Here is a 23725-nt window from a genome sequence, read left to right as displayed (position 1 = left end):
AAGAGAGAAAGTTATAGTCACGTTTACTATAAATCTTTTATTTTTAATAGGACACACTTCTAACCTTCTTTCTTTGGTTATTTTTTCCAACAAATTTGACATTATTACATTATTGCATCAATGTACAAGTATATTAAGTGCGATAACTAATAAAATACATCTTCTATTTTGCTATATGTCTTATTAAATCTAGAAAAACTTTTTTTTGCAAAAGAAACTGCTTTCAATTTAGTCTCTCAAAAACCTTACAAATGATTTAGTGACATGCTGTGACTTATCTGATTATAGCCTAATTTTCATACAAAAATCAACAAAGGCTTTAAAACCTGCTTTTCATGCAGGTTTATACAGTGCAGAGAAATGAAAGCTTACATCTCCAGTATATACATTTTACATCAAAATAACACAAACTTACGCCAAAATAAAGTTTCAATTGTCGATTAAAAAAAAAAAACTAATGCATTGAAAGGAATATGTGGGTACATGTTTAAATGCTGGACATGCTTCCTTATTATTATGAATTGCTGAATTGGTTAATTTTTCTTTTTCTAAACAAAAGAGCATACACTGTTACATTACACACCTACAGTACATTCATTTTTTGCTATAAAATCATTTATAAGCCCATTAACTATTTAAATGAATCCCAGGCAGAATATTCAAGTGGATGCACAAGGAACTAATTGGGCAGATGCCCCATGCAAGGCAGTGAGATAAATACAGTGCTTGGCTCAAATAACCAAGTAGTTTCCTGGGCTTCTCCATTCATTCATTCATTCATTCATTCATATTTGCTCATTTATTAGAAAACAAAAAGCCCTACAGCCACTTTTCACCGTCTTCAAAAACAAACGGCGCATTGTCGAGTCCTGTAACGTGCAAGTTGCAAATGTATTTCCTTCAAGAGATCAGAGTGAGGTCATTTGAGAAGCAGTCTGACATTACACTTACATTATGTACTGACAATCCCTCCTCACACTTCACACTGTGCTGCAACAGGAGCACGAGCCAGGCAACAGAAATCACATCACCATGAGAGGGTTGAGTGAATTTGCGGGTGAGAATTATATCATTCAATTTTACATAAAGATTTAAGCACCACTTTGACATTATAGATTTTTTGGGGTTTTTTTGTTTAACGTGGTACGGACGGTACTTACTCTTAATAGTGTGTATTTATTTTCTAAAGAGCATTTTAAGGGTACTAAATTCTGGTTTATGTGTCTTGTAAGGTCTTAATCTTCTGCTTCAGGTCGGTAAGTAACTGCACTCATTACAAAATGTATCTTGATAAAATATGGTTATAAAATCGTGTGATTCAAGTTTTTACCTGTTGCACACACAACACAAAGTGTGCAAAGTATGTTTGACAGTTGACAAATGGTTGTTTGTTTTTGTGTTTTATCATAATTATTTGATTCTGAAAATCCACTAAGACTTTTTTAAGGAGTTTAAAGTTTCTGCCTGGATTTATAATTTTGGACTGTGGTGATTTGAAGATTTCTAATTGAAAACAAATGTTCCTTTTGGTAGTGGGGTAACAGAGGAGACGGAAATGGCACACAAATCTATGAGGTCACCATCTCTTAACACAAATTTTTCCAGCCACTGTTCTACAAAAATTATAACCTCCAAATGTCCATGGAACACTAAATGACTATTCAGCCTGACCAGCTAAAACCTTAATAGTTAAAATTATCCAAGGTACAGCTGTCTTCAGTTAACCCATAAAAGTGCCCTCCTAGATTTAACCCTTTTGGGTGTGAGATCGCAAATATGTGATTAGAATGTCCTTAACTGAACATTCTAATGCTGATGTAACAATCACTACTGGTAATTCAAAACAATGGAGTTCCAGAACACGGACTCAAATTTTGAAAAATAAAAAAATAAAACAATCTGAAATCCACTGACGTGCTTATCTCTCTTTCCAGCTGCAGCTACCAAGCTAGTGTGCTACTTCACCAACTGGTCCCAATACAGGTCCAGGCCAGGGATGTACCTGCCCGGAAACGTGGACCCACACCTGTGCACCCACCTAATCTACGCCTTTGCCAGCATCGATTACGCCAATGAGCTGGTCACCCAGGAGTGGAATGACAACACACTGTACACCTCCTTCAACGCCCTGAAGACCAAGTATGCCTAAGTCAATGCTTACCAATCCCACAATCAAAACCATTCTTAATGTAGCAACAATTCACAGACAAAAAAAAAATCATGAATTATATTTGCATCAAATTATGAATTCTTTTGGCATATTAATTTACTAAATGTGATACTTGTCTGTGGGTACAAGTAATTACATGTGAGTGGGCAGTGGACAATATGTACTTAGTATGTGACAATGTAATATTTAAAAATGTCAAATCTACAAAGGTTTCATAATGGCCAGCTACAGCTGTTCTTTTGTAAAATATATATATTACTAGTTACGTCGCTGGTACCATGACCCAGTTTTCCTGAAAACATGAATAAATGTTTGAAAAGGAACCCCAGGGACAATGTTTTGCTCAATGTACAATGGATACAATAACTTAATGGAAATTTATAAATGTTCTGTACATTCAACTATGGCCTTTTTTTTTTTTGACAAATTAACTTATCACATGCTCATCTGCAGAAATCCACGGCTGAAAACTCTGCTGGCGGTGGGAGGATGGAACTTCGGCACTGCCCAGTAAGTTTCCTTTCTCTGCTTGGTACAGCTCACCCTCTAGTGGTAGAAGCGTGAAATAGCACCCACAAGGAAGTATAAATCAAGTCCATCGTGTGGCATCTATATTTCACTATGCTGCATTTCCTTCGGCAGAAAAAACATTATATGTTCCTTTTTTTGACCTTATACAATTGTCTTGTATAACAAAAAAAACATTAATTTAGTAAAAAATATTTTCAAAAATAATATTTATTTTATTTTTATTCAGCCCCTTGCAGGGCATGGTTCGGCATAGTTCAAGATCAGAGACTCATGTCCCCTATAGGGGACATAAATGATGGCCAATGAGATTTTTATGAAACTGTGACCTGGGAAACATTTAACCGGCTTTTCAGTTCTGATTCTCAACGGCATCCTTATAGACACTAGTGAAGTAATCAGTGGTTAACTGACAAAGAAACGCAGCCAATTACATAAGTATGGACCAAATTGAGAGCTTGTCTGTGCAAGTCTCTAAACTGAAGCTGTTTCAGGGGGCTGTAAAAAATAAAAATGGAGGTTCCAGCTGGAAAAAATTACTTCCAGTCCAAAGAGTACAATAATACAAACAATAATATAAATGCTATACTCAGTTTGTGGATGCAATTATAATTGATCAAAATCTGCAATTTATCATTACAGTACAAATAAATTACTCATAGAAAATACTACCATGATGGGCACAGAGCATTGGGCCCCATATCTCTTAACCCTTAAACCCTCCCCAAGGTTCTCCATCATGGCGTCCTCACCAGCCAACCGCCAGAAGTTCATCCAGTCATCCGTCAGTTTCCTGCGAACGCGCGGTTTTGATGGGCTGGAGCTGAACTGGCAGTACCCGGGGTCTCGAGGGAGCCCCCTAGAGGACAAGCAGAGATTCACACTCCTGTGCAAGGTGAGTCAGACCTGTGGCCCACCTGGTGTTAGCAACTTTTCTGTGGGGGGGGAAGAAAATTATTCCACGGAAGTAAGTTTTTGCAGACAGTGTCTAGGCAGGGACTGAGCTTACTGCGGTATATTTAGCTTGTTGTGTGAATATTTGCCTCATTTATGGACACTGATTTGATAAAGGCACACCATGTATACGTGGTTTTAAAAGCAGGTCAGATTGGTGTTTTTTTTTTTACTTGGTAGAGGAAAAATTCACCATAATGACATTCTTTATGTGAGTTTCACTGGAATCCTGCAAAAGTTATAAATCTGATGCCAAATTTGGCAAGTTGTCAACTTAGCCTGTCGTTTCCCTTTCTGTCAACTGTATTCTGTTTTAGCATCATGCCAAAGACTGTAAAACGCATACATAAAGTGTACACTGACTTTGGCTGCCCATTTGCCCCTAAAGGTTTGTCTGCTATCACTTGCCACAGATTATTAAAAATCTAATTTACTTTTCATTTAAGTCTAATTTAATTGCAGCTCTTAAAGGTTATGTGGTACTTAATCGCTAAGCCTGGACAGTTGATAGCGCACGGGAGCATATGTGGCCTTGCTTTTTAAGATCCCCGCAACTGAGTGGCATTTGCCTTTGTGCAATTTCACAGCAGCGAGAGCGGATGGATAGCTTGAGCTGTAAAGATCAGTGAGTTAGGAGGCGGTGTGCTGGCCAGGAGCAATGCGCTGCTTCGCTAATTTATTCTGTCTATTCATGGACCCTCAGGAGCTTCTGGGAGCTTACAAGGCGGAGAGCAGGGCGAGCGGACGCCCCAGACTGATGGTGACAGCCGCAGTGGCTGCTGGGAAAAGAATCATTGACGCCGGCTACGAAGTTGTCGAGCTCTCAAAGTAGGTTGTGCAGCTTGTGGCAGCTTTTAAATTGTCCAATGGTCGTAATTTGGGGACTGGATGACGCGTTCCAATATTTCACAGTGAGCTCCTGAATAGTTCAGGTGCTGCATGGGGACATACCTGGTGTCCTCTTAGCAGGGTAATGGCGGGTTTAATACCCAGAGTTCCCCAGGAACTAATGCTGCACAAGTTCCTCCCAATACATCACACCCCCACAAGCCTTAAGTTGTTGTTAATGAGAGATACGCCTCTCCTCTAATTGGCAGTAGCTACATTTGGCAGTTAGGTACACTCTTCCTCATATTCATCCGCATCCCATGTTATTGATATTAAAATGATGACTACAAATCATATTACCAACATCTTTCACCAAAACTAATGGAGTGTGATTCCAAAGCTGCGTGAATGATTTGTCCCATACTGCTTTGTGTACCGTGGTCCTGCGTCTCTTCATCACCTGCAATCTCAAGAGAAAACGGGGAAGAAGAAAAGCGCTGAAAGAAATGAGTAATAACCGTGGCATTGCATCTACTAGTGTCGGGAATTCTGGGGGAGAGATGTGGTGCCATTCTTCCACGAGAAAATCAATCAACTGGCTTGTTGATGGAAATGAATCATGTAGCCTCAGACATTGTTGAACAGTCTCCCGTAAATGTTTTATTGGGTTCAGATCTCGTGACTGAAAGGACAGATTATCATCACATTGCGTGACTGCCCGTGCTCTGTAGATTGGGGGCATTGTCATCCTGGAAGAAAAACTCTAGACAGGAAATAAATTGTACACCTCGGGATGAAGATAGTCACTCAAAATTAATAGTTCACCTACCTTCTTAAGAAGTTGACCTCACCAAATTCCTGCCAAAAATTCCCCCCATACAACTGCAGAACTACCAGAACCCTTCACTGTTGGAACCAAGTGACCTGGCGCGAAGGCTTCTTCAACTGTATGGCACATGTGGACGCATCCGTTTGTCAAGAAGGATGACTCAGCTGAACCATATCACATTCCTACACTGCTCAGCAGTCCATTGCCTGTGCTCGCATTCTATCTTCTAGCCGTGTTAGCCATAATTATAGGCAACCAGGCCTGTCTAGCATTTGTGGACGTCATCATTATAAAATTACTTCTTTGTCTGTCTAAACATTCTAATATGAACAACAACAACTGAGAATAACCTGACTCTTAAAGCAATAAATTTGCTTCTCTAGGTACCTGGACTTCATCAATGTGATGACCTTCAATTTCCACGAAAGCCTGGAGAACTTCACGGCACACCACAGCCCCTTGTACCGGGGTTCGCTGGACCAGGGAGACTTCACCTACGCCAATGCAGTAAGAGCAGCGCGTGAAAAAGGTCCAAAAGCCTTTGGTTTTCATTACATTACATTACAGGCATTTAGCAGACACTCTTATCCAGAGCGACGTACACAACTTTTTAAATAGCATTTTACATCGTATCCATTTATACAGCTGGATATATACTAAAGCAAGTTCGGTTAAGTACCTTGCTCAAGGGTACAACGGCAGTGTCCTACCCGGGAATCGAACCTGCGACCTTTCGGTTACAAGCCCAGTTCCTTACCCACTGTGCTACACTCCGTTCCAATTCTTTCATCATCGAGAATGTAAATTTCAGAACTTATTTTTATGTTTTTGAGTCTTTTTCTTCACCACCCGTCAGGACTTTGCCATGAGGTACTGGAGGGGTCAAGGTGCCCCGGCGGAGAAGCTCCACATGGGCTTCACAACATTCGGCCGTTCCTTCACTCTTAGCTCATCTGACCAAGGCCCCGGGGCTCCGGCGAGGGGCTCGGCCTCTGCCGGGCCCTACGTCCAAGAGATGGGCCTCTGGTCTTATTATGAGGTGAGGAGGTGTTCAAGTTGCCAACGGGTGGAGAGCTTCTGGATGGCTCATTCGGGGGTTGAGGCACCACGCTGTGGTGCATGGATGAGCCTCGCGGCCTCTGAGCAAATCCAGATCCTGCCGGTGCCGACTGTGGCCGATAACTCCACAGGGCGACGTGCAATTGGCAATTGCGTTGTCCAAGTGTGGGAGGGTTCGGCCGGGTAGGGGTCCACGTGTCAAAACCGCACACGACAGGTCTTCCTTCAGCTCCACTCTAGGCGAGCTTAGCTGTAGACTACAGTGTGACAAGAAGTAATAATGATACCAAGTGCTTTGAAGGGGAACGACAGATGTCTGTGCTCTCCTGGGTTAGCTGTGGGGTTCACCGCACGAGAGCGGCCGTGATTGCAGATAATTGAACACTACAAATTAGGGTGGGAATACAGCCCCACATTGGGTGCCAAAAACTTAAGACCAAATAAAAAAAACAACAGGTCTGAAACTTCTCTCATGGAGTTACAATAACCTCTTTAATAAAATGTGATTCCCACAAGAAGACTTTTGTGAGGGTCTTTTGTGAGGGCAGGATCTGACAACTTTTAAGCATATTTATTCTTCAAGAAAATGTGTATGTTTGTATCAGATATATAATAATAGCATGCAGTAACATACATAGAATTATTGACCAAGTAATTGTAAAATCACCATTAGAGAGATTCACAGACTTAATAGAAAGGGTGCCTATGAAACTCTCCATTGCCCATGTTCATATTCATATTTCATCACTGGAAGGTAAGTTGAAAAATGTTGCACAAGAATTTTGAATGTCTGCACAGGTTAGGACAGGCCATGGGTGCATTTCAAAAGGCTGTGCAAGAGCATGTTTTGAAAAGTCATTCAGAAATTTCAATGACAAACACCATGTAAGTAGGTGTCCGAGAGTACTGGATAGACTGTGTATGGCTACAGCCTTCAAAAAATTCTTCTAACAGAATACAATAGGTTGTGTCTGCTCTAAAAATAGACAAGGCTGATTTCTAAAGACTGTTGAATCAAACCGCACAGAAGAAGAAACAGACTCTATTAGGCATAATAAATATAGTTTCTGTTTATTAAAGGTAGTGCTGGGAGTAACAGAAATTGTGCAATTGTCATTCTATAGAGTTAGACAATGAACAAACAACGATGGTAAATTGCTGCTTGCACTCAGTGCGGTATGCAACAACGTGATTCAACAAATCTGCTCTTCTACAGGCAGCAATGTAATGCAGAAACACAAAAGGCACCTCGTACGATATGTTCTAAAGACGAAGCCCCAGTGGACAACAGTATTTTAGACTTTGGTCTTCTTATCAAAACTGAAGTGAAAACTCATCTTTAGGAATGTTACGTCTGTACAGGCATGAGCCAACTGTCTGAAATGTACTGTTTTGTTTTTCCTCAGATCTGCTCTTTCATCCAAGGCACTACTGTCCAGTGGATAGAGGAGCAGCAGGTCCCTTACGCTGTCAAAGGGGATGAGTGGGTGGGGTTTGACAACCACAGGAGCTTTGAGGCCAAGGTAAACCTAGCCTATAGGAAATGGGAGGTCACATCATTGGCTACAAATAGGTTTGTCTGCCACCCATTTCTTGACCTTTGTCATTCTTCCAGGCCCAGTATCTGAAGAACAATAATTTTGGTGGGGCCTTCGTCTGGGCATTGGACATGGATGATTTTGAGGGGCAGTTTTGCGGCCAGGGAAGGTACCCTCTGATCAACCACTTGTGGAATTTGCTGGAGATTGGTAAGCCCTCTGAAGAGTCACAGCTATATTAGTACAAGCACATGCAGTAGAAAACGTAATTAGAGTTTACATGTTTTATGCTGTTTGGCCTTTCTTGCTGCAACCAGGGAAAGTGTCCATATAAATAACTGAAGTATCCCTCACTGAGTGATTGGATGCAAGAGTGAGATGCTCCTGCAACAAAATGCTTTTTTCCAAAAATAATGCAATGCATTGCATATAGAAAGCCAGCAAAAATTAAAAGTTGGGTTCTATTGCAGTGCACATTTGTTGCATATACATATATATTTGAAAACTCAGCATTCACATGGAGACCTTTATTGCCCTCAGCTTGAAGTGTCCCATAGCATATGCATGATTTTTATTCACATATTTATCTTTCCAGAGTACCTGCCTTTAACATCACCCGGGCCAACAACATCTGCCGTGACCAGAACTACCACCTCAGCCACTGCTGAAACCACACATGTGACTCATAGCTCCCCCAAGGGACTGCAGCTGCCAAGCCGATGTGTCCAGGGCGTGGACACTATCGTCAGTCCGGGAGGCGCCTTCTGCACCGGAAAACTTGATGGATTGTACCCCAAACCTGACGAGCCCACATCTTTCTACGCGTGTGGCAATGGGATGAAAAATGCTACAGTGTGTCCAACTCACAAAGCATACGCAAGCGATGAAGGACACTGGTCCTCGAGGGCCAGAGTCTCATTGGTCTTTGGGATAGCTTTCCTCCTACAGTTAATTAACTCCTGGAACAATAGGTGATGTATGCCCTCATTCAATCTATTGCTCCATTTCAGTAGATAAGACTTAAAAAGACTTTAAGTGGATTGACGAAAGAACAAAAACTCTGTTTGGTCCAGTGCTGTCAGATTTGGGGGCAAAAAGACAATGGGTTGAGGACTTTCAGGAGGAGGTTGCAGCAGGGAATTTTATGTATCAAGGCTTTCAAAACCATTTCTTTATTACTATCAAAAATTTCTAAATCTTTTTTTTTTTTTTTTTGGCTTTGACTGGGCCTCATGGTGGATGGGGCTTAATCTCCAAGCAGGAACACAGTTATTCTGGCCAATCAAGCTACAGTTGCAACTGGAAGAAGCCAGGACAAAGGATGCAAATGATACTTGGCTAGCATTTTATTGTAAATTGGATGCAAAATACCTAGCCGGTCTTCCAATGCCAAAAATAAAGCTGTGATAAAGCAGACATTATAATGAATGTGGATAAATTGTAAATCTCCTACTTTTGATGTGTAATAACGGATGATGTTCTCTCTCTTCTGACTACACAAGGTCAGAATATGATATGTCTGTCAAAATAATAAATATTATCTACATATTTGAAAGGTCTTTTAAATCAGGCATCGGTTCTCAAAAAACAGATGCTTTTTGATTTTCCATAATATGCTATCACACATGAATCCGTGAAGTTTTTGGCTCTCTGTATTTTAACAGCTGACACCTCATTCAGTCAGGACGCCATTTTGGATCGGGTAAGTTTACGCCAACCAAACCCCAGCCTCTCTGTCTCAGTTCTCTCAGAATTCTCCCTGCCTTCCGTGACGCCATTTTGTTCTAAGGTTCAGAACTGAAAGAAGTAGAAAGAGGACTGGAGAGGAGCGACATGTGTGTTCTTTTGTGGGAGAACGAATATTGAACACTTGCTTAAGTAATTCTGGTAACTAATCGTTATTTTGTTGTTTTTTATGCAGTGTAATAATTTTATCAATCGTAATTTCAGTTTTTAATACGTTAAACACAGTTCACCTTATGTAATGCTATCCTATCGTTAGCTTGCTAGCTAACATTTCCTAGGCCTGAAAGCCATTTCAAGATAACATTTGGTCTGTAGCTCGCTCGCTAGTTAGCTGTGATGTTTCAATCAGAAAGCTTAATGTCTGCGGAAAGTTGGACTGACTACTTGATATTGATATCTATCTAGCTAGCTAATGGGTTGTTGGCATGGTGGTGTTTGTTTGATGGCTAGCATTAGCTATCTAACTAGCGAGATACAGTCCCGTCTTAGTATTTTTTTAGCTGGCTAACGTTATCAAAGTGAAACAAATACAGTAGCCTATCTAAGGTTAGCTACCTGACTACAACCAAAAAAGCAGTATTGGTTTGCTGATAAACGAACAAAATTGAGTCCAGAGAGTAATCGTTAGCGTCACCTTGCCATCCGAGACCCTTTTTTTAATTCAAATTGCCGTGTAGCACTAACACTAACATTGTGCGCAATTGTGTGTTACAGTACCGCGGATGATTCAAAACGCATAACCCTCAGTAATTTCTGGTAAACCGCCCTGTTGATTTCTTTTGTTTTCGTATCTGTGATCTATTGTTTTTGTTTTAAGCCTGTTATCTGTTGAGAGATCTATATGAGTATAGGAAGGTTATCTATAGTTCCCTAACGTCCATTTTCCTTGTTTGGCTGGTTACACGAAACAATAAAAATAACGTAAATTACACTACATGGTCAAAAGTATGTGGACGCCGCTTCTAATTAGTGGGCTGTATTGCTTCAGCCTCACTCGTTGCTAATAGGGGCATAAATAAATAAATCAAGCATACAGCCTTGCAATCTCATTATCAACCATTGGCAGTAGAATGGGTCGTACTGAAGAGCTCAGTGAATTTCACCGTGGCACTGTCATAGGATGCCACCTTTCCAACAAGTCGGTTCGTCAAATTTCTGCCCTGCTCGACATGCCCCCGTCAACTGTAAGTACTGTTATTGTGAAGTGGAAACGTTTGGGAGCAACAAGTGCTCAGCCACGAAGCGGTAGGCCGCACAAACTCACAGAACGGGACCGGCGGGTGCTAAAGCGCGTAGCGTGTGAAAATCGTCGGTCCACAGTTGCAGCACTCACTACCAAGCTCCAGACCGCCTCTGGGAGCAACGTCAGCACGAGAACTGTTCGTCGGGAGCTGAACGAAATGGGTTTCCTCGGCCGAGCGACCACGCATGAGTCTAAGATCACCATTCGTAATGCCAAGCGTCGGCTGGAGTGGTGTAAAGCGCACCGCCATTGGACTCTGGAGCAGTGGAAACGCGTTCTCTGGAGCGATGAATCGCGCTTCACTATCCGGCAGTCTGACGGACAAATCTTGGTTCGGCGAGTGCCAGGAGAACGGTACCTTCCGGAATGTGTACAGCCAGCTGAAAATTTTGATGGAGGAGGGATAATGGTCTGGGGTAGTTTTTCATGGTTTGGGCTAGGCCCCTTAGTTCCAGTGAAGGGAAATCGTAATGCTGCAGGATACGGTGACATTCTAGAGAATTGGGTGCTTCCAACATTGTGGCAACAGTTTGGGGCAGGCCCTTTCCTGTTTCAGCATGACAATGCCCCTATGCACAAAGTGAGGTTCATAAAGAAATGGTTTGCTGAGTTTGGTGTGGAAGAACTTGACTGGCCTGCACAGAGCCCTGACCTCAACCCCATCGAACACCTTTGGGACGAATTGGAACGGCAACTGCGGGCCAGGCCTTGTTTCCCAACGTCAGTGGCCGAACTCACTGATGCTCTTGTGGCTGAATGGAAACGAATCCCAGCAGCCATGTTCCAAAATCTAGTGGAAAGCCTTCCCAGAAGAGTGGAGGCTGTTATAGCAGCAAAGGGTGGACCAACTCCATATTAATGGCCATGGTTTTGGAGGTGTTCAACGAGCCCATATCAGTGTGCTGTTCGGGTGTCCACATTCTTTTGGCCAAGTAGTGTAGCTAGCCTAGCTAGCCAAAAGAACGTGGACATATATGACTAAAGGTATCTGGACAACTGTGAGTCAGGCCTAATTGCTCAGTCGGTGCCCAACCTCATTAATGCTCTTCTAGCTGAATGGAAGCAAATCCCTGCAGCAGTGCTCTGTCTAGTATAAAGCCTTCCCAGAAGGTTGTTGTAGCAGCAAAGGGTGAACAAAGTCCATATTAATGGCCATCATTTTTGATGAGATGTTGGATGTCTGGTGTCCACATACTTTTGGACATGTAGTGTACAAGCTTTCTTTAGCTGGTTTGCTAGCATAATGTCATGGTCTTGCTAGCTAACTTTATGGTTAACATTCGTGATAATTAGTTCTAGCGATATTTACAAATTGACAAACATCGTGTCTTTGTTTAACGGGGAGAGGGAAAAAACAATTTCTCCAGGCCTTTTGAGATGGGGTTTTCCTTGCTCGACTCCTTCTAATATTAGGAAAACATGGCAGTGTATGAGCTTACATCCTCCCAAATTCAAAACGTGGCAAATTGTTATTGTTAACAAGTTACTTTTAACAATGTTGCTGTGTTTAGAAGGGATTATTTACTTGTAAACTACACTATTGTGCGTTTGCAAGACAAATTCCCTGCCATTTGCTAAATTCTGTAACCGAATGACAGCCAAGTAAAATCAATGCCATGTTGCTTTTTAAAAAGTCTTCATGATCCAACCAATTTCTAATGTCTCTCTTTGTGAAACTGTCTCATTGCGAACCTGTGAACAGTGTGAAACAGTTGAGTGAGATATTGGAACTGTGTTGTCCTGTTTGACTGCAAGGTAGTATTCGTGTTGCCAACAGTTAAAGTGTTGGGGAGGTGTTTTTTCTTTTTTCTACATGTAGGTTAAAGAAGCAACGACTTCTACATCCCGGAAGATCACTGGATTCAGATAGAATTAATGTAAAAGGAAAAAAAAATAGATACCCAGAGGACGGCTGTTTTTCACCCTTTTTTGATTATTTTGTTTGGCCTCAGAAGCGTGTCCAGCTTCACCCTTTCCCTTAGTTCCCTCCCCACTATAAGAAGAAATAGAAGAACTTTTTTTTTTTCTCTCTCCACTTCAATTTTTCATGCCCCCAATTTTTTTCCCCCTTGGCTGTCTTCTGGCATTACATCCATAGAGAAGAGATTTCTGCCCACCCCCCACCCCACCCCCCCACTACTCCCATTCATTAAAAAAAAAATTATTAATAAAAAGGAAAAAAAAAAAAAAGGACTTGGCCACACCCATCAGCATCTAGTGATTGACAGGCTGAGGGTGAAGGGAACAGGCAAGCTGTTCAGAGGAGGGACGTAGGACGCGGGAGTCTCCTTCCGGGCCTTTTCCCTCTTAACTCACGGACTGAGTCTTCCTTCAGGACTCCCCAAGGAGGCACCTCTGAAGTGCAGCAAGAGAAGGGGGACACCTGCTCCACCACTCCAGGTGAACACGGCACCCCAAAATCACACACACCCCCCACTTCACACTGAGCGCCAACGCGCAGCACCTAAACCTCCTCACTGTCAGTCAGAAGCGTGGCCGCGTAGGTGTGACGTCACAGGCCACAGGCTCGTAGCGCTTGGCCTGCATTGCTCGTCGTGCGTGTGCCTCGATAGGCTTCGTACGGGAGCCTGTCAGTCAGCCGTATCCATGGGAGACGCGTCATTGTAATTTAACGCACCTGTCCTACCGCAAGCAGAGAAGCGCCTGTGGGGTTAAAGGTCGTTGACCCCGGAAGACTGTGACCCGGAGTTCCGCCCGGCCTGCTGCAGAAGAGCACCATCGCTTTTTTCGGCCTGGCTATGACTAACCACGGAGATGACTGCTACTTCTTCTACTACTCCACCTGCTCCAAGGTAACTTTACAGGACGCTAGTCAAGGCCTTGGTGTGTCCAGTGTCATTTCTCAACCTTGAGATTGTAGACCCTGCTATCATCTTCAGTGTCCGTTGGAAAACGAAAAATTAATTGTGTGTCCTTCAAGGCAGAAAACACATTCTGCTATTAGTTGGGGAAAACTTCCAAAATTAAATCTGGAGGATTAACTGCTGTGATAAATGTTTTTTTGAACTGTGCCACGACCCGGTTTTTGAGCGTTTCCCTGACAGCTAGCAATTTCCGTTTCCAGGGCGACAGCTGCCCGTTCCGGCACTGCGAGGCGGCCATGGGTAGCGAGACCATGTGCAGTCTGTGGCAGGAGAACCGCTGCTTCCGCAAGGTCTGCAAGTTCCGGCACATGGAGATTAAGGTAACGCCCCGAACGCTTCTTACCTGCGCACCTGCACACCTGTACACCTGCGCACCTGTGCACCTGCACACCTGCACACCTGTACGCCTGCACACCTGTACACCTGCACACCTGCACACCTGGCGGGCGGGCCATCCGGTCGGCGGCAGCGCTGGAGAGGCTCACATGGCTCTTCTTCCTCTCCCGACACGCAGAAAAAGCGCAACGAGATCCCCTGCTACTGGGAGAACCAGCCGGCCGGCTGCCAGAAGTCGCACTGTGCCTTCCACCACGAGAAGCCTCGCATGATCGACGGCGTGTTCGTCCCCCCCAGCAGAGGTGAGCGTGAGGCGCGAGGCGCGATCGATATCCGCTCTCCCCACGGCAGTTCATTTTTTTTTGTCCCGGGCCGGCGTGCGTGCGTGCGTGCGTGCGTGCGGGCCTTGTAGCCAATCGGAGTGCTGCGTTTCCTCCCGCAGGTCCCGTCCTGAAGAGGGAGGTCGAGGAGGAGCCGGCCCCCGCGGCGGACCCGGCCTCTCCGGCCCCCGCGCCCATCGCCAACCCCGCCAACCCCCAGGTCCGCGGGGTCATCAAGGCCGAGACGCTGGAGAACGTGCCCAGCCCCACCCACCCCCCGGTGGTGATCAACCCCGCTGACGATGAAGACGAAGATGAAGACGGTACTACACCGACATTAACCAATATAGTTTTAGGAGCTACAGTTAAAATCAAAACTCCTGACCACTTGGATAATTTTGTTTAGAAATTTTCAGGAATTATACAGGGTACATTTATGTAGGATTCCAATCAATCATATATTTACACCCTTAAAATTGTATTTGATGTATTATGATTTTATTTTCCAAGTAACACTTCCGTTTTTTCAGTCCCATTGTACTTGCATGATGCTACGACACATGAACGTTGTTGGGTAGTTAGCAAGCTATGTACTTTGTTTTTGCCATCTTGAAATTTGCTGCTGACCACCTCAAAATGGCAGATATGGACTGCTTATATTGGCCAGCTAATATGCTGGTACGCCTCTAATCTCGATGCTGAAATGCTTCCTCACCCTCAGTGCTGATCAGTGTGAATGACCCACCCGCTCTCTGCTTGTGTCTCCAGATCAGTTTTCTGAGGAAGGGGAGGAGAGCTCGTCCAGGATTGTGTCGCCTAGGAAACTCTCCGGCGGCAACAAAGGTACACATCCCGTCCACACCTACATTCCTTTCTCTTTCTTTCTTTTCTTTCCTTTTGTCTTATTAAATCACCGTAACTTCTTTTTCTGTACTTTTTTTTTTTTTTAAAAAGATGATTCCTTAAACTTTGGCATAAGAACTCTTGAAGAAATCAGACTGAGGAAAGCACTGAAGGCGAATCTAAAGAAAGCTGGTAATTGTGCTTCAGATCTTTAATCTTCTTTTTTACCGCTAACACGGAGGTGGGCAACCTGGGCTGTATCTGTTTCTGGTTTTCATGGCAACCTCTGGCCTTAATTACCTGATTAGCCATAACATTTACTCCACCTTACATTTTAGCTACATTTCTTGATAAACACATGAATGACAGCCAAAGACCGCTCTCGTGTTCCTATATAAAGCGTTTTACTGAGATCTAATGTACGAGTGAACCAGTGTTGGTATAAACAGCCTATTAGCATGTTTAGCCAGGATAATTGGTGGAAAACAAACCTGCACACACACTCCGGCCCTCCAGGACCAGAATTGCCCACCCCTGCTCTAACATTATCTCTGACATCCTGCGGGACTTCTGTACCGTGTTAAAATGTTGAAGTGTTCTTTCCTCACAAAGGTCAGAGCCCCAGCAGCCTGTCCCAGGGCACCGGTCAGACCCCTCCCTTGGGTCTCCATAGCAATGGGACCAGTGGGGAAAAAGAGAACATCAGGTCCTTCATACGCCCTTCCCAGTTCAGTGCCAAAGAGGGTAAGCAGCAGCAGTGGGGCGCTGGCTGTGTAGAGGGAGACGTGCCCTGTGAGTGTCTGTGCAGTTGTTTGGTACGCAGCTGGGCGTGTGTGTGGTGCGTGCCGTGTTTTACACGTACGTATGTGAAAGAGAAGTGGCTTTTTATTCAGAAATGTCATGCCATGAATATGGAAAAATATTGGGAACTGGTTGCATTTTGCCACAATAATTTAATGTAAAGTCTGGATTGTTAGTGCTAAAGTAGTAACAAATAAAAATGCATGGCAAAATTTTGTAGATTTTCGACTTTTTTTTTTTTTTTTGCACAGCTTATATTTTCTATGCAGTCCATTTAGATCAGTTTGTACAGCGGGATGATTACTGAGGCGGTTTGGGTTAAGGGTTAAAGGTTAAAGGGCTAAGGTTAACCCCCATGGTTCTGCACAGATACCCCCCTACAGATTGATGAGCCGGCGAAACGGCACATCGCCGAGCGGCTCGGAAAGAGAAAGGCCATCCTGCCCGCAGAGCAGCACTTCGTTGTGAAGAAAGGTACCGTGTGAGCCAAAATGGCTTTTCCTTTCAGTCGCTATATAAGAGTCGCTTTCCTTTGGTTAAATGTCACCTGTGCTGTCCTGGCGGTAGTGAATGATCTTAATGCAGATGAGAGAGTTGTAAAAGCGGAACTTTCCAGATGGGTTTGTCACTGTAAGTCGGCAGTAGGAAGGAACGGAGGCTCATTTTCTGATTCCCGCAGATCTGCCCGTGGCGAGCGAGCCGCCACTGAAGCGCACGCTCGCTGAGCGCCTCGGGAGAAAGGTGGACTCTCCGGAAGACGACGCGGACGCTCTCCCGCGGAAAGGTGAGAGGAAAAAAGAGTGCTGTTCACCTTTCGGCTCAACCTTCTCACGTTAACCTGCCCTCTCTGATGGCGAGATTCTGTGCTTTAACGCTTTTACGCCCTTCTGTAAACGCACAGCGGTGAAGCCTGTGAGGGATCGGCTGGGCCTTCCTGCGGAGCCTGCTGCCCCTGACAACGGTAAGCTGGAGCCTCCCAGACCCTTTAAGGTGTGACATCACGAAGATGTGATTAGAACGCTCTAAACTGAGCATTCTAATGCTGATGTCACAATCACTGCTGGTAACTGAGAGCAATGGGGTTCTAGAACACTGACTTAGAATTTAGAAAAAACATCCCAAACAACCTACTGTTCTCAAAGGATAATTTTTAATTGTGTTAATAACAACATGAATAACAACATGTTTTTTGCTGTAATGTCTCTGGAAATGGTGTGATCGAGACTCCTGGCTTTCTCTGCCCTAATAGAGAGGGAGGTGCAGGCATCTGGAGAGATCCGGATCAAAACTCTGGAGGAGATCCGGCAGGAGAAGATGGCCAAGGCCCAGGGGCAGGAGAAGGTGACCAAGGCCCACAGGCAGGAGAAGGTGGCCAAGGCCCAGGGACAGGAGAAGGTGGCCAAGGCCCAGGGGCAGGAGAAGGCGGCCAAGGCCCAGGGTCAGGGGCCCGGGACGGCTGTCACCAAGGCCCCCAGCCCCGTGAAGAGGAGCGCCAAGCCTCCAGCCGGCGTTCACGTGAAGACCTTCTCGGAGGTCCTGCACGCCAGGAAGAGGCAGCAGGAGAAGGAGAAGGAGGTGCAGCGGAAGGAGGCCGGCGAGGAGCCGGGGAAGCCCGAGGCGCCTCCGCAGGAGGAGGTCCCGGGGAAGAAGGCCCGGGCCCAGCCCCAGCCCAGCGAGGTCCGGGTGAAGACTCTGGAGGAGATCCGCAAGGAGAAGGCGGCGCGCGCGCAGGCCAGAGAGCAGGAGGTGAAAACGGAGGAGTCCTCTGCGCCTCCCTCCGCCCTCCCCAAGAGGAGGATACTGCGCATTAACAAGACGACAGCGGCCGGTAAGTCCTCACCCCCTCTCTTACCTGCGCCCTCTCACCTCTGAGGGACTGCTCTGTGACGGGCGGCTCTTTGATGGGTGGCAGTGAGACACCGTAGCTGCAGTTTAGCTTAGGTTTGTGCGCTCGGTAGCGCCAGGGTTAATGAGAACCTTTTTTTTTTTCCCCCAGGAGCAGACAATGGCAGTAATCCAAACACTCCCGAGGCCACAGAGAAGCCCCCTGGGCCTGTCACTGCAGAGGTGAGGTGCTGCCTGTGTGATGTGTGTGATGTGTGATGTGTGATGTGTGTGATGTGTGTGTGTGTGTGTGTGATGTGCATGTGTGTGTGTGTGTGATGTGTGTGTGTGTGTGATGTGTGCGTGTGTGTGATGTGTGCGTGTGCGCGTGTGCGCGTGTGTGTGATGTGTGTGTGTGTGTGTGTGTGTGTGTGATGTGTGTGATGTGTGTGATGTGTGGATGTGTGTGTGTGTGTGTGTGTGATGTGCTGTGTGTGTGTGATGTGTGCGTGTATGCAGCCCTGATGAGCCTGTTAGCTTAACCCGCTATCTGTGTGCTGCAGAACGGTGCTGCTAACGGCAGGCAGGACTCGCCCGGCCAGACTGTGAAGGTGAAGACCTTCGAGGAGATCATGCAGGAGAAGAGACTCCGTAAGCAGCAGGGGGAGCAGGGGGCGGGGGCAGAAGCGGGGGGGTCCTCCAGCCCGCCGGAAGAGGCCTCGCCCCCCTCTGCCCCGAAACCGGTCCCCACGGCCTCCCGTGGACAGAGGGCGCTCTCCGCACTCCGACTGAGGGCCGGCACCGCCTCGCAGCCCGCCTCACCCCCCGCCCAGCCAGAGGCCACGCCCACGACCGGCCGCCCGCGCGTCGCCCTCAGACAAAAGGAGTCCAGTCCCGCCACGCCCGCTCCCGCCACGGTGCCTAAACCCTCGGGGCGGGCCCAGGCCCGGGCGGGGTCCCCCTCTGCCAGTGCCGGGGGCGTAAACTCTCCCCCCGCCGAGCAGAAGGCCCCGCCTCCGGCGCCCGCGGCAGCCCTGGGGGAGGAGCCTGCGCCTCCCGCCCCGGCCCAGGAGGAGGAGCCGCAGCCGGAGAGGACGCAGAGTCCCGCCCCCAGAAGGTCCCCTGTGCAGACGGCGGAAACCAAAGGTACCCGAAACGGCAAAACTCACATCGTTTACCCACTTACATTTTCTGAGGCCTTCTGCCTCAGAACCCAAGTAAAGAAGCAGTCTGAGGAGCCTCTCTACAATCCATTCTACCTGTTGCTGTAAATACATGAATGCAAAAAGCCGGCAAACGGAGGCTTGCAGAAACCTTAGTGGCTGTATTTACTCGGTTTTTCACAGTTCTCCTAGTAAGTGCAATTTGAAGGCTTCCTCTTCGGTGTTGTTGGTCTGTAATGTTTTTCTGTTGGGGTTTTTCTGTCCCCATTTGCTACCTTCAGTGAGACCCAAGTTGAATGTGAAGCCATCCGTAGTGAAGGCAGCCTCCCAGGTGAAGTTGGGCCAGAAGAGGAAAGCATCGGAGAGCCATCGTTCTGCCGTGGCGGCAGTGAAGCCTCTCAACAGCGCCCCCGCTGCAGTGGAGGACCAGCCCCCGGAGCCGTCCTGCAAGCGTGCCGACCTGAAGGCCCCGGAGGTGGGTTCGCGGTTTTAAACGGTGTCGCGGTGAAAACCTCTCTTTTCCCGAGCGGAGACGGGGGGGGAGTAGTGGCGTAACGGTGCGTCTGTTTGCGTTCCCTAGACGGCGGCTCCATCGGTGAGCGTGGAGGCCGAGGCGCAGGCCCGCCCTCCGGGTCCCAGGCTCTCCTCCCCAGCCCCCGGCGGCACCTCTGAGACGGAGCTCCACAGAACCGCCAACGCAGAACAGAGCCCCGCCCCCACTGCGCCGGTCCTCTCGCCCGCTAAAGAGCCACCCGCTGCTCCACAGAGGTAAAGTCCCCCTACAGAGCAGTCCTTTAAGTCTGGGCTGCCCAACCCTGCTCCTGCAGATCTGCTGTCCTGTAGGTTTTCACTTCAACCCCAATTTGGCACACCTGATTCTACTCATTAGCAGCTCAACGAGATCTCTAGCCGATGAATGAGGTGTGCTTTGTTAGGGTTGGAGTGAAAACCTACAGGACGGTAGATCTCTATCTGTTGAATGAGGTGAGCTTTGTTAGGGTTGGAGTGAAAACCTACAGGACGGTAGATCTCTAGCTGTTGAATGAGGTGCGCTTTGTTAGGGTTGGAGTGAAAACCTACTGGACGGTAGATCTCTAGCTGTTGAATGAGGTGTGCTTTGTTAGGGTTGGAGTGAAAACCTGCAGGACGGTAGATCTCTAGCTGTTGAATGAGGCGTGCTTTGTTAGGGTTGGAGTGAAAACCTACAGGACGGTAGATCTCTAGCTGTTGAATGAGGTGAGCTTTGTTAGGGTTGGAGTGAAAACCTACAGGATGGTAGATTCTCTAGCTGTTGAATGAGGTGCGCTTTGTTAGGGTTGGAGTGAAAACCTACAGGACGGTAGATCTCTAGCTGTTGAATGAGGTGAGCTTTGTTAGGGTTGGAGTGAAAACCTACAGGATGGTAGATCTCTAGCTGTTGAATGAGGTGTGCTTTGTTAGGATTGGAGTGAAAACCTACAGGACGGTAGATCTCTAGCTGATGAATGAGGTGTGCTTTGTTAGGGTGGGAGTGAAAACCTACAGGACGGTAGATCTCTAGCTGTTGAATGAGGTGCGCTTTGTTAGGGTTGGAGTGAAAACCTACAGGACGGTGGATCTCTAGCTGTTGAATGAGGTGAGCTTTGTTAGGGTTGGAGTGTAAACCTACAGGACGGTAGATCTCTAGCTGTTGAATGAGGTGTGCTTTGTTAGGGTTGGAGTGAAGACCTACAGGACGGTAGATCTCTAGCTGTAGAATGAGGTGAGCTTTGTTAGGGTCGGAGTGAAAACCTACAGGACGGTAGATCTCTAGCTGCTGGATGAGGTGAGCTTTGTTAGGGTTGGAGTGAAAACCTACAGGACGGTGGATCTCTAGCTGTTGAATGAGGTGCGCTTTGTTAGGGTTGGAGTGAAAACCTACAGGACGGTAGATCTCTAGCTGTTGAATGAGGTGTGCTTTGTTAGGCTTGGAGTGAAAACCTACAGGACGGTAGATCTCTAGCTGTTGAATGAGGTGTGCTTTGTTAGGGTTGGAGTGAAAACCTACAGGACGGTAGATCTCTAGTTGTTGAATGAGGTGTGCTTTGTTAGGATTGGAGTGAAAACCTACATGACGGTAGATCTCCAGGGACACTTGAATTAGGCAGGATTAGGCAGCCCTGCTTTACCTCGTCCTGATGTGTAAGCAGGCATGTATCTGAATGTTTGTTACTGCCGTGTCCGTCTGAAGTGACCCTCGTTCCTCTGAAGCGATCCTGAAGTAGTCGTGCTTGTTTTGACCGTGGCCTGTCGGTGACCGGCTTCTTCTCTGTGATTGGTGCAGCTCCCCGGCGGCGAAGACCCCAGTCCAGCCCAAGCCTCGGCGGCAGAGCACGGCCGCTACGCGGGCCACCGCCGCGCTGGACGACCTGGACGAGCTGATGAACGAGTTCGCGGACGACCCGCTGGACGGCGAGATGGAGCTGGACCCCGGCAAGGACGAGGACGACCTCCTGCTGGAGCTCTCGGAGATGATTGACAGCTAGGGGACCGGCCCTGGAGTTTGGGCCGCGAGAGGAGAGCCTTCTCTGCGTCCTGCATCACCTGGGAATGAGATTAGGTTTAACACTGATCCCCCCCCCCCCCCCCCTCTCACTTTAACGTTTGGACTGGACAGAGAAGGTGTTCTGGTTCCCCTCCATCATGGATCTGTTTCCTCTCTGGGATTCTTCCCGTGCTCTTTCTCTGTCTGAGGCAGGATTGTGTGTGTAGGCTGTTCTCTTTCCTCAAAAAAAAAAAAAAAGAAACAATTATGTAAATGCAATTTTATTGCGACTTTAAGATGTGACTTTATGTTTTAAATTTTTACCGTTTTCACAGTCGTATTCGTAATTACCTCTCTCTCCGGTTTCTGCGCATTTTAACATTTAAATGCAGAGACTATGTGTTCCCAGAGGGAATTTTTATAGTCCGTATATTAAAAGGTTTATTTTCTTTTGCTTTTTGCTTTATCATTCCTCATTTGAAGTAGGGTATAGAAAAATGCGTTTGGCTGGAGAGGAGCGGTGTATGCTCTGTATTCTCTTGGGTTGCCATAGATGCATTTTTAAGCTTTCCTTTATCCTTCAGCAGAGAACTGATGTAATTATGACCGGTGTTGTGAACCAAGGTCGTTTTCTCTCGATCACTGAAACCTAAGTAACTAAACTTTGGTCATTTCTTGAGGTAGTTTGAATGTTTTGAACCTGATCGTTTGTACTACATGTGCTGTCCTAGGTATGTACGCTTGAGCCGATTGTGATAAGCAGAATATGATTAGCAGCACTTGGTAAAGCCTGCACCATGCCCTCTGAAGATTTTCAGTTTCCACATGAATATTACTGTTAAATCTTTCTCTGAGGTTTCCCCCCAGTCTGTGGCTGTAAATAGTCTTATTTCTTAAATTGAGCATGCGTCTTTCCAGCTGAACCTCTGTAAAGCTAAAGAGACAATCGATTGGATAAAAGCATTGAGTAATGACACTATGGTCTGTAACCAGTGGAACAGTTAACAAATCCTGTCAATGTCAAAGTTGCCCTTAAAACTACAATAACTTGTAAATGTAAAATACATTTTCATAAAGGCCAAATCCATGTTTTACACAGGTACAGCCTTCAGATGTCAGCTTGAGTCCTTGATTCAACTATGATATGTCCTTTGGTTTGAGGTGGAAACTTGCCTTGACTTTGTGAAGACATTGCTTCCGAATTATCTCTGGAATCCCTGTTTGTTAAAATCTAAAATCAAAGGATTTGTGAGACTGTAGAATCTGAGTTGCATGCATTGCAAGATGTCAATTTATGAATGAACGCGTCTGCATATTGGCTTGTTTGGGTGTCTTGTATGTATTTTGAATTATTGCTCATAAACCGTTCTGAGCGTTCTGACGAACTTTCAGCTGTAAAGTGCCACCCGGGACCGTCTTTTAAAGTTGCTTTTCATTGTACTTGATCACAGTAGAGTGGTGTAATTAGCATCAAGCCTAACATAAAACCACGGCCTATTAAAATAACATGATACAATTGAGAAATCGCCTCTCAGGGAAATCTGTCTAAACCATGTCTTGTCACACCGTTGAATGACCGTCACATTCGTGCGGCTGCTGATTTTCAGAGTTTATTTTGGAATTTCATGTACTTTTTTGTTGTTGTGCTCCGTCATGGAGATACGATAATGTCTTAAGTGTATGTTGTTTTGAGGGCGTTATCGGAAGAACTTGGGCTGCTCCGTGGCTTTCCTTCTTTTAAATGTCAGTCCTATCATTGTACATCTCTGTGAATAATAATAAAAACGTTTCTGAATATTGGGATTTCTTTTTTTCCCCTTCTTTTTCTTACCAGAAGCAGAAGTCTTGCATGTCATTTTCAGTTCGAAAATCGTTTTAATAATACACACTTGCCGATTTGGGTTTTCGTTAAGAACCTCGCCAGAATATGCTCAGATTTAACTTGCGTTTAAAAACTGAATGAAAACTTTAATCGTTTCATGTCTGCTTATGATTTCAAATTGTTATGACTTCAATATATTTAGTGCTCAGTTTCAAAGAAGCTACCTTGATTGAAAGACCTGTAATAAAAATTCATATATGGATTTTAGCATTGCAAGTACGTTTCGATTTGGAAGTAATATTTTTGGCAAATAACTTCCCAGCGATAGATGGC

At 45.8% G+C, this 23725-nt stretch overlaps 2 protein-coding genes across 13 annotated transcripts; both read left to right on the top strand.

The window, feature by feature from the left end:
- Positions 1 to 1242: 1242 nt before the first annotated feature.
- LOC118210795 (acidic mammalian chitinase-like) lies at positions 1243 to 12714 on the top strand. The gene is made up of 9 exons (XM_035387235.1): positions 1243 to 1256; positions 1935 to 2139; positions 3428 to 3593; positions 4356 to 4480; positions 5693 to 5816; positions 6166 to 6348; positions 7775 to 7891; positions 7984 to 8116; positions 8502 to 12714. The coding sequence occupies exons 2-9, from the start codon at positions 1997 to 1999 to the stop codon at positions 8879 to 8881; spliced, it is 1371 nt and encodes a 456-aa protein (XP_035243126.1). The 5' UTR covers positions 1243 to 1256; positions 1935 to 1996; the 3' UTR covers positions 8882 to 12714.
- On the top strand, positions 9657 to 23373 carry zc3h11a (zinc finger CCCH-type containing 11A). 12 transcript variants are annotated; one of them, XM_035387227.1, is made up of 19 exons: positions 9657 to 9793; positions 10367 to 10408; positions 13231 to 13295; positions 13552 to 13708; positions 13981 to 14100; positions 14295 to 14418; positions 14559 to 14759; positions 15205 to 15279; positions 15391 to 15471; positions 15892 to 16023; positions 16450 to 16554; positions 16760 to 16864; positions 16982 to 17041; positions 17330 to 17908; positions 18077 to 18147; positions 18468 to 19050; positions 19349 to 19542; positions 19648 to 19835; positions 21370 to 23373. In XM_035387227.1, exons 4-19 carry the CDS (start codon positions 13655 to 13657, stop codon positions 21569 to 21571), a joined length of 2874 nt encoding a protein of 957 aa, XP_035243118.1. In that variant the 5' UTR covers positions 9657 to 9793; positions 10367 to 10408; positions 13231 to 13295; positions 13552 to 13654; the 3' UTR covers positions 21572 to 23373. The 12 variants fall into 12 exon arrangements, with proteins under 12 accessions (XP_035243118.1, XP_035243115.1, XP_035243120.1 ...); XM_035387224.1 differs by having other exon boundaries at positions 12715 to 13295; XM_035387230.1 differs by having other exon boundaries at positions 9673 to 9784.
- Positions 23374 to 23725: the final 352 nt, after the last annotated feature.

The sequence above is a fragment of the Anguilla anguilla genome, chromosome 13, assembly GCF_013347855.1.
Source record: "Anguilla anguilla isolate fAngAng1 chromosome 13, fAngAng1.pri, whole genome shotgun sequence".
NCBI classification, from domain to species: domain Eukaryota; kingdom Metazoa; phylum Chordata; class Actinopteri; order Anguilliformes; family Anguillidae; genus Anguilla; species Anguilla anguilla.
The sequence above is the reverse complement of the archived record's forward strand: the minus strand, read 5'-3'. Positions and strand labels throughout refer to the sequence as shown.